This window comes from Manacus vitellinus, unplaced genomic scaffold (genome assembly GCF_001715985.3).
Source record: "Manacus vitellinus isolate BGI_N305 unplaced genomic scaffold, ASM171598v3 scaffold_6_pilon, whole genome shotgun sequence".
Classification (NCBI taxonomy): Eukaryota; Metazoa; Chordata; class Aves; order Passeriformes; family Pipridae; genus Manacus; species Manacus vitellinus.
Genome location: NW_021940750.1, coordinates 25643547 through 25659607, shown reverse-complemented (window position 1 = coordinate 25659607; position 16061 = coordinate 25643547). Strand labels below are relative to the sequence as shown.

Genomic DNA, 16061 nt, shown 5'->3' with positions numbered 1-16061 from the left:
AGCCAATTTCAAAATTAATTTGACTTAGCAGTTTATTAGCCTAATACCTGCTTTGTTTCATGATAATGTTTGCTGTTTGGACATGTTGTTTGGACATGTTTGGACATATCTGCCTCTTCGGAGACACTACTTTAGATCTAACATCTGTTATTGAGAAGCCTAGGTCAGAAAGGCCAGAGCCAAACAAGAAGTCCTGAAGAACTTGTATCATTAGGGATATCTGTTTCCTTTTTCGGACAAGCAGCAATATCTCGTTCATCAGCTTAGTCATCCCTCAAGGAAGAGGAAAGAAATCAGGCACCAGTTTACAGTCTAGCTGTGTGGGCTAGATGCAAGCACAGTTTCAGCAGTGTAACTTGGATAGGTCACACCAACTTTCATTACCAGGGCAGTAAAGGGAACACAAGTCCTCTCCTCCTGAGTGCATAGCTTCTCATGCCACTAAGTAATCTCCTCCTTCTCCTTAGGAGAAAAAAATGTAAGAAAATAGTCGTGAGAGAGTCAGTGTACTAAAGTCCACAATCTCACAGCAACAGATTGGAAAGTTGCCTTAGGAGCCGAGCCACACTGACGCTTTTCTACCTGACCTCAGGAACTGACTGGATGGATGGTAAGCAGTACTTCAGATACCATCCCAATAGTTTTATGCTGTTAACACCTCAGTAGAGGTGTGTTGAAGATCTTACGAGAGACAACTCCAACTCATTATCTGATCCTGTTAACTGCATCGTGCCCATGAGTTAGTGTAGTCTTTGTATAGCAGATGTTTATGGTTATCCATTTCTGGGCACCCATTCTAGTTATATTTTTTCTTTCAGCACTATGAAGCTATTTACAGTGCATTGTTCAGGACTGTTTTAATAATGAAAATTCCCAAATATGTGAGTTTTATTGATGCTTTTCCTCTAGAGGTTATACGAAGATGCTGTATTTTTGCATTATTTGCTATACTTATAAGGATTACTTAATCACTCATAGTACAATGAAAGAACTGAAAAAAGTCACCACATTGCTTAGAACTGGAGTGTAATCCTTGAGTTTTGATCAGGACCCAAAATTTTAAGTCTGCATCATGTCCCGTGGGATTAATAATAGCCAAGACTTGAGTATTAAGGAAAAGCATTGTCTTATCATTCATGACTCATATGAAAATCATATAAATAAGTGTGGCAGTTACTTTCTTACTGTTGATAATAGAAATCACAGTCCCTTGACTCTTTCCATGCTTCTCTTTTCCATCTGTTCTGATAGCCTGTGAGATAAAATACTTGCAAGTAGTACTTTAACCTATCCTTCACTCCTTGGTCTGTAGGAAATGATGAGGAAAGGTATTTTCAGGTAAGTATTTCTTCAGCCTCTGCAAACAACTCTTCTTCTCCATGTTGGCATTTTTTAAAAAAAAGCTTGCTGTTTTAAAGTATTTATTGTATATTTATTTTCTTCTACTGTCTAGAAAAGTTATTAGCAATTTATAATAGAGACTGAAGTGGTAGAGGAAGGACATTGGTAATTCTAAAGTGTTGTCTGTTAGGATTAAAATACAGGCTTTGGATCTTAATTTGTGCTGCATTATCCCATATCAAGGCAGAATTTGAGCTCAGTTGTCTAAGCCAGTATTTTGCATCATGATGTAGAAAGAACTAATACTATGATATTGCTATTAGTTATTATTTTCCATTTATTACATAGAAAGAGAGGAAGCATTCTCTATAATCACTTAATATTCTTCAAATGAAATTAGTTGGCACACTTGGGCTAGGACAATGTTTTCCTGGCCCTTGGCAGTGCCTTTACTGTTGTCCCTTCCATCTCTGATTCATTGCATTTCTTGCTTCTGGTCTTTAGTTAAAAACATGATAAGCTAATTTTTGGTTGCTGTGAAGTGTTTTCTAAGGTGTGGTGTGGGGTTGCTTTTGGATGCATGTGTGCTCAAGATGGTGCCTGAGTGTTTTTTAAAGTTGCAACTGTGGAGTGCTTTTCACTTGTCTAAAAATGCACAGTGCACTAATAGCACAGCTAAGTACAGGATTGAAGAGGTCATGAATCAGACATGAGACTGCTGTGTTTTTTCTTTTTTCCTCTTAGCTTCTATCTCTCTTTCTTTTTTTCCTTTCCTTTTTTTTTTCTTGCTTATTCTTTCCACTTTCTTTCTCAAATTTCTTTATTGTCCATGTGGTCTAATATCTTTCTTTGTAAAGAAATATCTGCCATTGTAAAAATTAGATCATTTTGGATGAAGCATTTTGTGTCCCTCCAGATGCTTTTCCTTTTTCCCCGTGAGTACATCATCTGCCTGTGCGTTCTCTGGGAGATATGCAGGTGTTGGTCAGGACTAGGTGGCAGAACTGAAGTGAAATGTGATAAGTTTTGCCTGCCAGCTCCTTTCTGCTTTATTTTTTAATTGCAAAGTTGCTCTGCCAAATAAAGAAGAAGGGAAAAACTAGAGAAACAACTCTGGAATTGGAGTGAAGCAAAGGGGGGAAATGTTGGTTGCTTGATCCTGGTCCTGAACATAATGTGGAGTAGCAGAGGGCAGAAATTCCCATTAAAGAATTAAAGGTTCAGAGGCTTTTTACCTTTTTAACTTTGAAATTAAAAGTTCTTCTTAGAGTTGTGCATGTGGAATTTGTCAAGTAATATCAACCAACTGAATTGCTATATTAAAACAGAAAAAATATAGAAGCGTATATATGGTAATATGACTTCATAAAATATTAAGCATCTTCTAATGTGTTTTTTTTCTGACTCTTTTTATATATAGAAAATGTATGCAACTTTTGAGTTAGATATTTATTTTTCTGGTAATTTCCTGGTTAGCTTTAACCTTGCTATTTCTTCTATGCTTATAAACTCCTCTTGTCTCCACCCTTTGAACTTCCCTTATTGAAATCTGTGTTCAGGTGTAAGATCATCTTACCTTTGCAAATGGCTCAACCTTTCTCCTTTCCAAGTGATTTTGAGAAGATAAATACATTTACTATATGTTGTTAGTGGTTCTGTCCAGCAGTCTCTGAAGATCGTTCATTACCCTGTGAGTCATTAGGCTAAGAAATTTTTTAGGCAAATTAAAAAGCCAACTTAGGAACTTTTGTTTTCCTGATTTACATGTGGTATTTCTACATCATTTTGGACTGCTGTACTTAGTCTGTGTAGAATGTCATCAAGTAGCTTGTTTGGGTTTCTATTAGAATATATTCTTACCTTTCTGTATTATGAAAGCTGACTCTTCAGACCTCCTGTCCTCCCTTGCAGCTTGCTTGCACAAACAAAATGAAGACTATCTTGCTGACTAGCGTGCTTTCTAGCTTGGTCCCAGATTTGGCAAAATAGTTCTGATGATCCTCAAGTGGACTTTGAAAATACAAAACTTCTTATAGCTTTGAAATACAAGCTGTAAGAAAATTCTCTGCAATGTTAGAAATGCGGAAAGTAACTAGTTATTCAAAACCAACTATTCCCAATTGTTCTACATTAAAATTAAGGCATTTAGGATAATCTTCATTGCTCCTCAGTGTAGTCATCTGAAGTGTAGTTGTTGCATCCAGTCTAAGCTAGTCATGCTTTGGCTTGCTGTACAGTCAGTGGAGAGACAGCTTCAGAAGGCTATTCAGTCCTCTAATAAAAAGGCCATCAAATACTATGTGGAATGAAATACTTTTGGAGATGCATTGATCCGTCCTGCATTGGTGATAGATATGTAGATAGTTAAACACTAACTTCTGTTGCCCATTGCTTGTGTTCTTAAATGTTAAGAAAGAGAAAGAAAGGGAAAGTAAGTGTGCATGAAAATCTGACCTAATATAATAAATACTTTTGAAACAGAGGATTAATGGCTACTTTGTAATTAGTTTGAATTTCGAAGGCCTGAAGGTTTAAATTGAAGAAAGGTGGTGGTATGTACTGTATTAAGGGAATTTTACAGCCGCTGTGGAATCTGTGATAATAAATGGCTTGTTAATATTTACTATCAATGAGAAAATATTGTAAAATAATTTTTAAGGGAAAATATTAGTGCAACTAGGTAAATATAAATGCATGTTCCATGCAAAAACGTTTTGTATCTTTTTTTGGCAGCCTTGCTTTGCACCCTGAACGTGTGTTGGTGGCAACAGGTCAAGTTGGAAAAGAACCGTACATCTGCGTGTGGGATTCATACACTGTGCAAACTGTGTCTGTTCTGAAAGACGTTCACACACACGGTATAGCTTGCTTGGCTTTTGATTTAGATGGTCAGGTATGTGATTAATATTCTTTTTTCAAACACTTGAATAAATATTTTACCTGTTAGAAATCCTGTCGTGGCTTTTCTTAAAAAAAGAAAGTATATTGTCCCAAGTTTTATATGCTTATTCTCAAGTTGAGGAAAATAAAATTACATTACTAATGAATGACAAATATTCACATTCGGCAAGAAAAGTATAACTTCAGAAGAGTTTTAAATGAATATAAGGTGGTAGGGAGGTTCTTGTGGTCTGTGGGCCACAGCTCAGGGTTAGACCAAATGGTTGAAGATAGTGGACCCCCTATGCAGGGGCACATCATGTGCACAGAGTGGTAGCAGTACCATTGTGTTACTCATCTTGGACTCTAAATATCTTTAGGCAGTATCCCTTTCTCTGCATGCACTGATGGCTCTCCACATTTTGGTTGGTTGTTCAGACTCATTTGTCCTGGATCTAAGAGTCAAGAAAAATGTTTTATTGGATTATAATTTTGTTACTTTAGAGCATTCTCTGAGTAGTGAATTGGTTCTCAGAGCTGCTATCTATAATGGAGATTGTTTTTACCAGACCCTTGCTCCTGTGAGTAAAGAGGCTTTCTTGATTGATGTGTTAGAAATGGAAAATACACATTAGGTAGCAGCTGAAAAGGTATTAACTGTGAAAATCCTTTCTGCGGTTGTGTTTTCCTGGTCTACGAAACATTTTCCCTCCCACTCAGCCTTGCAATGGAATACTCAGATTTAGCTGTATTCTCAGTTCCTTTTGCTTGCTAAAAAGGTCAGTATCTTTTAGCAAGTGGGGAATGTATTGTAGAGACCACTTTCTATCCTTATTAAGAGAATATCAAATGGAGCTCTATTGAACACGAACAGAAGAAAGCCTACTGATAGTTTGTTTCTGTTAAAACATGCTGTAATTGTTGTAGGGAATTTTAAAGTTTGTTGGAATGATCTACAGATTTTATCATTTAGGTTTCTCACTGTTTAGAAAGTCAGCTCCCAGAGTCAGCTTCTTCTTAGAACATCATTTCTACTTCACTGCGATATCTTTTCTCTTGTCTGTGTAAACTCGTGTCACTTCCTCACGTAAATGGCCATAATAATTTAAGGTCAAGATGTATTAAATTAGGATTGAAGTCCCCTAATTTTTTTTGAATGCAGTTAGACATCCCCTGTGTGTATTGGAGGGTTTTGAAGGTAGATCTGTGATTTGTTCTAGGATTCTTGTGTACTGATTCTTGTGTCTACAGCCATAAATGGTCAGAATTTAGGCTGTCTGCTTTTCTCAGCATTTCTATATGATCACCTTTTTTGTTGCATTTGTTAGAATTTTACTGTCTTGAAGGAAAGCTGGATACAGATTTTTCAAGACCTGCATCTCCAGAATTGTCTCCCTATGTGTGCTGGTTTAAAGATAAACCAGCAGAGGAAATGAATCCAACTCAAAAGAGAGATTATAAGTCAGAATAACAATTTAATAAAATAATACAATAAATACGATTATACAGACAAACAATTGGTTTTAACCCACAAAACCCAAATGTATAACCCAGCACCCTGGGGCATGAACAGAGTGGTGTTTGTTGAGCCCCCCTGAGTCCAAAGTACAAGGAGAGGGAAAAAACCCGTTGGTGAGAGTGCTGGTGCAGTCCGGTCTAGAGTGGTGGTTGCAGTCTGGTTGAAAAGTGGTGGTTGCAGTCCAGTCGAGAGTGGTGGTCTCAGTCTGGTTGAGAGTGGTGGTCACAGTCCTTCTCTGGATCCCACGAGTGGTTAAAAAAAGTCCCAAGACTCCAAGATTATATATCCTCTGTTTCAGGCAGGAATGCCCAGTACCTTCCTCAGGGTGGGAGTTCCACAATGGGTGTGAGGACAGGAGCATCCTCCTATCTCACAGGCCTCTTAACACCCAGCTTATAGCCTGAGGAGTCAGGGTTGCTCTGGGCAGATGGTATAAATGATCTGTTGATAACAGTTTCTGGGAAATGACCTGGAAGGCTATAGAATACAAGTTTTGGGTTACACTCATACAGTGATGAACTGGTCCCAGCTGTTCTAACTAGGACACTATGAAAATACTATACACCACAAATCCAGTTCAGAAAGATCTGCAAAACACTTGTTTATATCTTGCCCATCCTTTAAAATCCAAATTTGTCAATCTTTAACCAGGTTGTTTTAGAGGTTTAATGTTTGATGTTAAATATACTTACTTGGCATTATTTGGGTAAGAGTTAGGGTTTAGGGTAAGGGGTTAGTATTAGGGTGATGCAGCAATATACTAAAGTCACAACAAAAGCGATTGCAATATGGATCACAAGAAAAATATGGTTCCTATTACTGATCTCTGTAGGATTATTGTCACGATGCTGGACATCTCCACTGGGAAGGAATGCATGGATTGAAGTGAGGTCAAGCCTTCTTCAAAGTTTATTTTATTAGTTGTTCAGGTTTTATCTTTCATATCGGGCTGTGCCACACACATGTTCTCCTTCTCACCGCCACTGGTCTGGCACAGGAGGACATTATTTATTCCTTATTGTTCTTTGTTAGTCAGGGGAACCTGATGATTCACTGGTGCAGCTGTGTTATCTAAACCCAAGGTTACCCTTCAGTCTCCCTGGTGTTGAGAGTTCAACTCACTTTATGATACTTTATTCTCCAAGCTTGCTGGTGTTTTTTTGCTCTTCTCTGAGGTCTACTTGAGAGTGGGTGTGCTCATTACAAGCAAGATTTTCTAGTTCTTAGGAGAACCAAGAACATTGTTTAATCTCCCTTTTTGAGAGGTCGGTGCCTGGAAAGGCTTCACCCACATTTTTATGATAGGTATGCAGTAATTGTAAAACTAGTCTGCATTTATACATTCATTCTGTAGTAGGACTGGAATTGAACTATTTGGAAGTGTAGCTGGAATTGAAACTGATACTCCTTCCAACAATGTTTTCAAAAATGGAATAGAAAGGTTAGGCTTTGCAGTATTAATAAATAAGAAGCATGGATAGAAGTTGTATTTAACATTTTTATTTTTCTTTTCATAATCTTGGATTTTTTCAGACAGTAAAGAAATTGGGAATAGCTTCCTGTCTTTGGGGTTTGCTTTTGCTTTTACAAACTCACTTTGATAATCTACATAGAAATTGAAAATAAATTTGTCTATAATGTGTGTAGATATTAACTGCTGAACAGTGAAAAAACTTTGTCTTAAAGATTTGCAAAGCTTTTATTTATCAACATTGAGGTATCACAATTCATGCATAAAATGAACAAAAATACTCAATTTTCTTTAAAAACCAAACTCAAAATCACTCAGCTTCTTTTTATTCAATCCTGTTAGTCTTTCTGTTGAGAATTTCTATAGGAAAAATAAAATTTTAACTGGTTAACAGATATGATAAAAGTTTTGGCTAATATAGTCAATGATTTGTATCAAGAAATCTGTTCAAGGTGTCTTCACAGTGAAGTCAAGACAGGCTGCAGAGCATAGGAAGATCTCAAACTTTTATTTTTCTATATTTTTTTGAAAAACTTTTTGTCCTTCCTGGTTTTACAGTTTAACTGGTTTCAAACTCTTTCTGAGTATTAAAGACTTCATAAAGACAAATTGTATATTTGGGGTCTTGTTGGGTTCTGTTTTGAGAAAAGATTCAGAAATAGTTAATCATACATGTCTTGAAGAATCAAGCAAAAGACTTTTAAGACTTTTAATTGTTTATAATATTTTGTTTGTTTCCAAGAAGATTGAAGAAAATATTTTTTCTTTGTATCTCTTGAAATTGTAATGTAAATCATTAAATTCTTCAAGTTATATGCAATTAAACACACATAGTTTCATTAACTTCAGTGATTATTCATTTTTTACAAATGTCTCCTGACTGTTCCTTGCCATGTGTGCTATATATAATTATGTATATTAAACGTTATAAATCATAAATGCATTGTTATCTAAGAAGATTTTCATGATCATGATGTAACTGAAAAGATGCATCTATGGAAGCTTTTGCACAAGATGTAGCTTATGTTTTCTTCTATATCAAAATGTAGGTATTGCTTCTAACTTAAATATGTTAGGAAGTTTTTATCATTCATTCAAAATCATGATTCTATCTTTCATTAATATATTGAGTTATTTTTTTACTTTGGACATTTTTTAGCGTTTGGTCTCAGTTGGTTTGGATTCAAAAAACACAGTTTGTGTATGGGACTGGAGAAAAGGAAAATTGTTGTCAATGGCTCCTGGTCATACAGACAGAGTAAGTATAACTAAAGGATCTGAGTGTCAGTGTAATGTTAGTTTGTTAAACTATGTCTGTGTATAATTACTAGAGCTATGTCTGAACAAAAAACATTTTGTATTTTAGAAATTGAATTTGCATAAAGTTTGGATATGTATTAAGATATATGAAGATATTTAAAATATATGCATTTATTTCTCAAATAAAATGCGTAACTCAGCACTTATTTGTGTCTGGTTTGTTGAGACTGTAAGCATGTAGGAGAAGTGCAGATTTAATACTCTTCCTAGACCCATATGGGAAATCAAAATGCAAATAGTTGCTTAAATTTTTCTAGTCTGTAAATGAACCTTAATGTTGTTTTATCATGTGTTTTAATTATCCTGGGGAAAAAAACCCAGAACTCACATGAGCTATACATTGCAATTTCAGTATTCAATGAGAGGATGAAAAAGTAATTCCAATAGATCCATTTAAAGCATTTCAGACTCTCTGTTAATTTGCTACAAGTTTTTACTGTTTACTGTCCCATGCTAGAAAAGCCATCTTTGCTGACATCCTTGGGTTTTTTTATGCAGATATTTGATATTTCTTGGGATTTATACCAGCCAAACAAGCTCGTCAGCTGTGGCGTAAAACACATCAAGGTAATGAAATAAATGTTAATTCATAAAATATTTAAGATCCAGTAATATATACTCTATAAAATATATAAAAATAGGATCTAAAAGGAATATATGATGATAATACGGAAAGTTCTCTGTAAGAATAAGTTTACTTTTTAGGTGCAATCCATGCAATCATGAATCACACCTGACTACACTAGACATTTTATGAGATTTATGTAGTTGAAAACAGACCCTCTCTGCTCAAAAGAGTTTGTGCCCTGACAGAAGGAAAGCAGTAGGAATGAAACAGTTCTTAGTAGCACTGTATGTCGTGATTGTAATATAACTTAAAATTTACATTGTCTAAAACATGCTGTTTGAAATCCCTAGTAGCATAAGACAGGATGCACATGTTTAAGGTGAGTCCAGGTACTCAAGTTTCTGATTCTTGAACAGTGAATGAGTTGTTGCACCACAGAGGGGAAATGAGTTGAAAAACCTTTTCTTACCATTTGAGAGAGTACGGAGAGAGAGTGGAAGAGAAAGGAAAATGCTTGATCTTTCTTTAATTCTTTTCCCGGCTGTTACTCATACCTTTATCATTTGGAGCACTCTGTACCTGTTACAGGATTCATAATTTGGACAGTTCATGTCTTTTTCAAGCATCCTTTGTTTGATCCATGTACCAACTACTGTGCAGCAAAAGCTTCTTTTTCAACTTTAACTCTGCAAGCAGGTTTATCAATGATTCACTGCCATGAAATATGGCTCCTAAAAAACGTCCCTGCGCTCTCCCAGGCAGTGTCTTCTGTTTTACCACATAACAGCAGTAGATGGCAGCTTGAAAGTTCTGTATTGCTCTTATGTGTAGGTTCCCACGGTGGGGAAAATGTGTTGCTTTTTACACAATGAACTTTTAGATTAATATTTATTAGTGGTTTATGGGAAAAAGTCTTCAATGTGTTGGCTAAATTGCATAAGTCTGATTTGACAGAGTGTTTAGCATGCCAGTTACATATTTCCATTAGCTTGGTTAATAATGACCTTTTTTTTTACTTCATGATCTAAGAGGACTTTTATGCCAATAGTGAGCTAATATTTGCCAGCAGTGATTTAGTATATTTAAGATGGCCTGTGATGTCAAAACATATCTATTTAGATAAGCAAAAGTTTATTTGAACAACTTTTAAAGTTCTTTGAAGGCTTTTTAAATAGCAATAACATTTTAAGAATAATTGGTGTATCCTGTATCCTTTGAGAAAACATTAAGCAAAAATCTGAATTCTAGAGATTTATAGACATTTGGATCAGGCAAGAGATTTTTGTTGATGAATATTTTTCTTAAACCATGCATTCTTCTTGTTCTTTCAGATATCAATAATTACTTTCATGTTTTCAGTACTATTATATTTTTCTCACATGATATTTTATACAAATTATGATACTACTTAAATTATGTAGATAATTCCAAGTGAACTGATGCATCACCTACTTCCACATTGGAGCTAAGTGTTTGATTTATGGAGCGATTGTGTGGTTACTCCTGAAACTACAACATAATCTATGTCCTGTAGTCTCTACTTTGGTTAAAAAAATGCTGGTGTCATGGTTTAACCCCAGCCAGCAGACAAGCCCCACACAGCTGCTTGCTCACTGCCCCACCAGGGGGATCAGAGAGAGAATTGAAAGGGTAAAAGCCAGAAAACTCATGGGTTGCGATAAAGATGGTTTGGTAGGGAAAGCAAAAGCCACACACACAAGCAAAGCAAAACAAGGAATTAATTTACAGTTTCCCACAGGCAGGCAGGTGTTCAGCCATCTCCAGGAGAGTTGGGCCCCATCACATGTAACAGTTACTTGGGAAGACAAACGCCATCACTCCAAACGTCCCCCCTTCCTCCTTCTTCCTCCTGGCTTTATATACTGAGCATGATGTCATATGGTCTGGAATATCCCTTTGGTCAGTTGGGGTCACCTGTCCTGGCTGTCTCTTCTCCCTGCCTCCCATGCACCCCCAGCCTCCTCACCAGCGTGGCAGTATGAAAAGCAGAAAAGGCCTTGGCTCTGTGTAAGTCCTGCTCAGCAATAACAAAAACATCTCTTTATTTTTAATCCTGTGTTCAGCACAAATCCAAAACATGTCCCCATACTAGCCACTGTGAAGAAAATTAGCCACCTCACCCAAACCCAACACAACTAGTTAAGATGCAGAGATCTGTCTAATCAGCACATGGTTATTTCTGAATTACAATATTGCTGGTACAAAAATTTGTTCATGTATGAGCATATCAGTTCAATATTGAGCAATATCAGTTCATTGTAACTGCTTACATTATCTTGTATTAATTGTAGTCTCTGCTCAGAATTTTGAACTGATTATTAATAACGGAGTGACTTGCTGTGAAATACAATTTCATAAACATCTATACAGAAAACATGCTGAGACAACGTAAGAGTAACTTGTCAGCAGCGATGAAATAAATGCTTTCATGTACTGTGCTGTATTACTTCAGCAGCTTCTTGATTTTTTTATGCGCACATTTCCATGTCTGGACAGGAGAGTTTGAAATGAATATGCAAGTGTTTCTCTTTTGCAGAGATCTCAGAAACTACAGTGTGTATCATGATATTTAGTTGGCAATTACTGTGCTCTGACAAGAGACTTTGCATGTCTTTAGTTTAGTAGTCATTAGTACATGTTGGGTCACCTAGGAGGAAATTCACCCTCGTGTGATTGCTGTAATCACATGCTAATGGTTTATTAGAAGGTTCTTAAAAATCTCCCCCTTAGATGGCTACTTTGTGTGATCAGGCGTTCTGATGAGAAATGATAAGTCAATAATTAAACCAGCTGTTTTCAAACAGAACAAATAGCAGCTTTATCAGAAATCTACATGCTTAGATGACATCTTTAAATGTCTAAAATAACATAAAGTACAAATGCAGCATTTGCAATGCGGAGGACTTACGTCAAAGAAAGATAAGACAATTCCATTATGAAACGCTTTTAAAAAATGACTTAAAATACAACTAATTCACAAATTACTATTTGAGAGAATTTTAGTTTGATTTAGTACCCCAAAATTCCTTCCCAACTAGCCTGCTATGCTGATTTTATGGAAAGATAGAGTTGGTTAATAGCATAAAAAGTTGTTAAACAACTGGAGAACTGAAGCATGGAAAAGGCTATAAATGATGATGTCTTTTGCATGCAAGGTACTTCTCTTTCAGATGTACATATTAAATTATAGGATATTAGCAAAATACCTGTGTTTCTAAATCACTTTATGTTACAGTTCTGGAGTTTGTGTGGCAATTCATTGACACCAAAACGTGGTGTTTTTGGCAAAACCGGTGATCTCCAGACTATATTGTGCCTCGCCTGTGCAAGGGATGAAGTGACGTATTCTGGTGCATTGAATGGAGATATATATGTATGGAAAGGAATCAACCTTGTACGGACAATACAGGGAGCACATGCTGTAAGTATATCTCTTTAAATTAATATAAAATGTTAAGCTGATTTCTGCAGAGCTGGAAAGGGCAATGCAAGGTCATCTTGTCTGTGTTCCTAAACAATTTCAACGATAGAGACTCAGTATGTCTTATTCAAACAGTTTTTAGAGCAGTATACAGCTTTGGAAAGTGGAGACATCTCAATGAAAGTTTAATAACCTTTTTCAAAAGTGCTTGGTAACATTTTAATTGAAATGTTTAGTGCAACTATAAAGTGATTATAATTTGGCTATATAAGTTTTAATTATCTTTTCCATATTATTTCAAAGTATATAGTTTTGACATTAAAATAGGCAGCAAAAAAACCCCACTTGGTGCATTGCAATCTAATTTGTAGATGCCAAACTATGAGAGTCCTCATTTCCTCTCCTGGTACTAATTGGATAATATAATGCAAAATTTGACTTAAACTTTGTATAAGTATCACCTTAAAAAAAAGCCAACCAATTTGTTTTACCCTGTGAGGCATGAAACTGCTAAGGTCACTTTATAAAGCTATATGATTTGCTGGTTGAATGTTAATTTTTGTTTTGGAAAGCATTGTACTTTCTAGCTAATATTTGAAGTTCCCTTTTTAGCAGTTTAAAGTAGTGTAAAAATACAAGCATATGAGCTCCAATATTACGGCTTCAAACTTCTAGGTAAAAATCAATAATAGTTAATTATTCTTGCTTCTAAGAATGTTTTTGTTTTAACTGGCAATGTTGGACTGGGTGGCATGATGTATGTAACTGAAGTATAAGATTCACTTTTTATGATTTAATCAGGTAGAAAGGAGGGGACTAAGGCATGATGTGTGTTGGAGAGGTTGCAGTCAGTTGTAGTGAGGAGGCTCTTGGTTTACCAAATATTTAGGAACATCATTCAGGATGGTTGCAGCTTTTTGAATGAGCTAATAATTTAGAAGCAACTACACTGCTTATTCAGAAAGTTGTACAATGACAGTGTACCTGATTATGAATAAAAATAAAGTTATGAAGAACATATGTGTGCAAAACATCTCAGACTATCTTTTGTATTTGAGACTTCTTTATATGCATATGTGTATATATATATATATACACACAGATATACACACACACAAACATGCTGTCCTGTATGCATCTATAGAAATATTAAATATATTCAAGAAAGCATAAATTATGAATCAGGAAGCATGAAGGGACATGTTGGTCTTCAAATATTCCTTGATTCTTACTCTATAACTTCAATTCTTGTTTCAGTTTTCATATTTACTGTTCGGTAGTGTTCTATTCTATATTTTCCTAAGATGATGTGGACATAGCATGTGCAGACCTGGATTCCCAGAGGAAAAAGTGCACTTTGTTTCCTATCCAAAACTGATGCCAAAATATTCTCTCACCCTGTTTGGTGCTGTAGGAGACATCTGTCCTGCGTATTAACATATTTGTTATTTGGAGGACTTAGAATTGCAACAGTTTATTTCTCAGAATAATGCAGTACTTTTCAGCTGTTTTAGTGTGAAATGGCATAACTGGTAAATGTAGGATGATGAGAGCTTGTTGCTTCACTACCTTATGTGCTTTGTCAGTTCTTTGATGACCACAAGATCAAACTTGAAGTGCTGTGCACCTTATCTTCTTTAGCGTCAGTGGATGGAGCTCAGGTGACCTTGGAGTAGGTCTCATCTAGCCTTCTATTTTTGGCTCTGTCCTGTAGGCTCAATGGAATTGTACTTTGCAGTACTGAAAATTAAGTAGGGACACCAGTCCATGTCTTTGAAATTCATTTTTACAAGAGATTAGAGTCAGTACAAATCTCACCAATTTCCACAGGGGAAAAAAAGCCAAAAAAACCAAGAATAAAATGTTACCTTAAAGGATAATATTGTCAGATTATTATAATCACAACAAGCAGCAACTTGGAATGAGAGTGCCTCTTCAGCCATACTAAATTATTATCATGATATTTTATGGTTCTTTTGTACCTAATTTTATCAATTATGTCCTTCTTGTCTGTCCTTTTGAAAGAAAATGCAAGTGTAGATTACAGCATTTGTGATGCACATATATTGCTAAAGGGACAGTGTGCACATAGTAAGGAACTGATATAAATTTCTGTTCAGTATGCTAGTGTTGGAATTGTTGTCCTTGAATGCCTGTTTATCATCCTGTATCATTACTCCTCAACAGGCTTGAAGTAAACTGTAAGCTTTTTGAAGGAAGACATGTCTCAGTAATTACTTAAATACCATGTATTCCTCTCTTGCAGCATGAACAGTAAATATCTGAAATGCTGGAAAGCATTTTCTAAAGCATGTTAGTTATGTGGAGATATAGTCCATCTCCACAATTATTAAATTATTATTAAGGAAGTTGTCTGCATTAATAAAGAAAACATGTTCTTTTCATAGGTTGGCTATCTTTGTTACAATTATCCAAGCTAAAAAGACATTTTTTATTTTGAGAATAATTCCATGTGAAAAATAAAACATTCTCTCCCCGTGTAAGCAACCAAGGAAACAGATAGCAACTTTAGCACTAACAAGCAAAATAAGAATTCTTGATTGAGTTTATCTGTCTTCTGTCACAGCAATACTGAAAACTGTAGAGACAGGAAAGTAGAATTTCCTGCAGTTTCCTATCTAATTTTGAGTAGAAACAAAAAGTTGAAAGCAAATTGGTTGGCATGACTGGAGAATTAGTTGGAAAAGGATCGAAGAGTTCACTTAATATAGAAGTAGGAATGAAAAGTAGGAAAATATGGAAATGAGCAGGGCTTAGGAGTAAAGGCACACAGTTCATATGCAGGGAACAATGGATAGCAATGGGAAACTCCAACTCTAGATTTGCTGATGCCTCCTAAATAATAATACTAATAAGGAAAGTTTTAAAAGGGAGAAAGAAAACAGCAACATGAAAGCCTGTGTAAATTCACTGGTAATGGTAATACTCCAGGAGGTTATTTGTAGGCAATGCATCTGACTCTGGAAAGCTAACATATACCTTGACTAATTAAAAAAAAATCATCTTTTATTAGATGTCTCATTTTTGTACTAGTGCAAAGAACAGACTATAGAATCTTCTACTTATTTTATCATCTTACATGTTCTAAATTCAAGGTAGTCCATGCATATAGATGTTACTCGGATATTAAAACAAAATTGTATGCTTATTTAACAACGCTGTATGTTTTAAAGATTCTTGTGTGATATGACCCTGCCTTGAATAGTAAATGTACATAAGATGCTTTTTCAACAGATGAATAATTAATTTTGAGATAGTCTTTCAGAGGTACACATTAAAGTTGTGCGGATTGATGTCAGAAACTGAGGTTAAATAACAAGCTTGAGGTTAAATAACAGGCAGTCTGTTAAAACTATTGCACGCCTATGTCGGTTGGCTGGATACTAATTAAATATAGATGGAAACAATATAATGAACTTAAATGAATGGCTTTAAGCTGGTATCATGTACCAACACATGCAGTATTTTCTCCTACTGCTTAGAGTAATCGTTGGTTGAA

General features: G+C 35.6%; 1 protein-coding gene across 1 annotated transcript in view; it reads left to right on the top strand.

Annotated features, from left to right (window-relative positions):
• The first annotated feature begins 1318 nt into the window (after positions 1-1318).
• The window catches only part of EML5 (EMAP like 5), a 90410-nt gene continuing 75667 nt past the window's right edge, over positions 1319-16061 (top strand). Inside the window, exons 1-5 of the mRNA XM_018082138.1 lie at positions 1319-1338; positions 4075-4234; positions 8371-8469; positions 9030-9098; positions 12356-12541. Coding sequence (XP_017937627.1) covers positions 1319-1338; positions 4075-4234; positions 8371-8469; positions 9030-9098; positions 12356-12541 — 534 coding nt within the window. The remainder of the gene's footprint in view (positions 1339-4074; positions 4235-8370; positions 8470-9029; positions 9099-12355; positions 12542-16061) is intronic.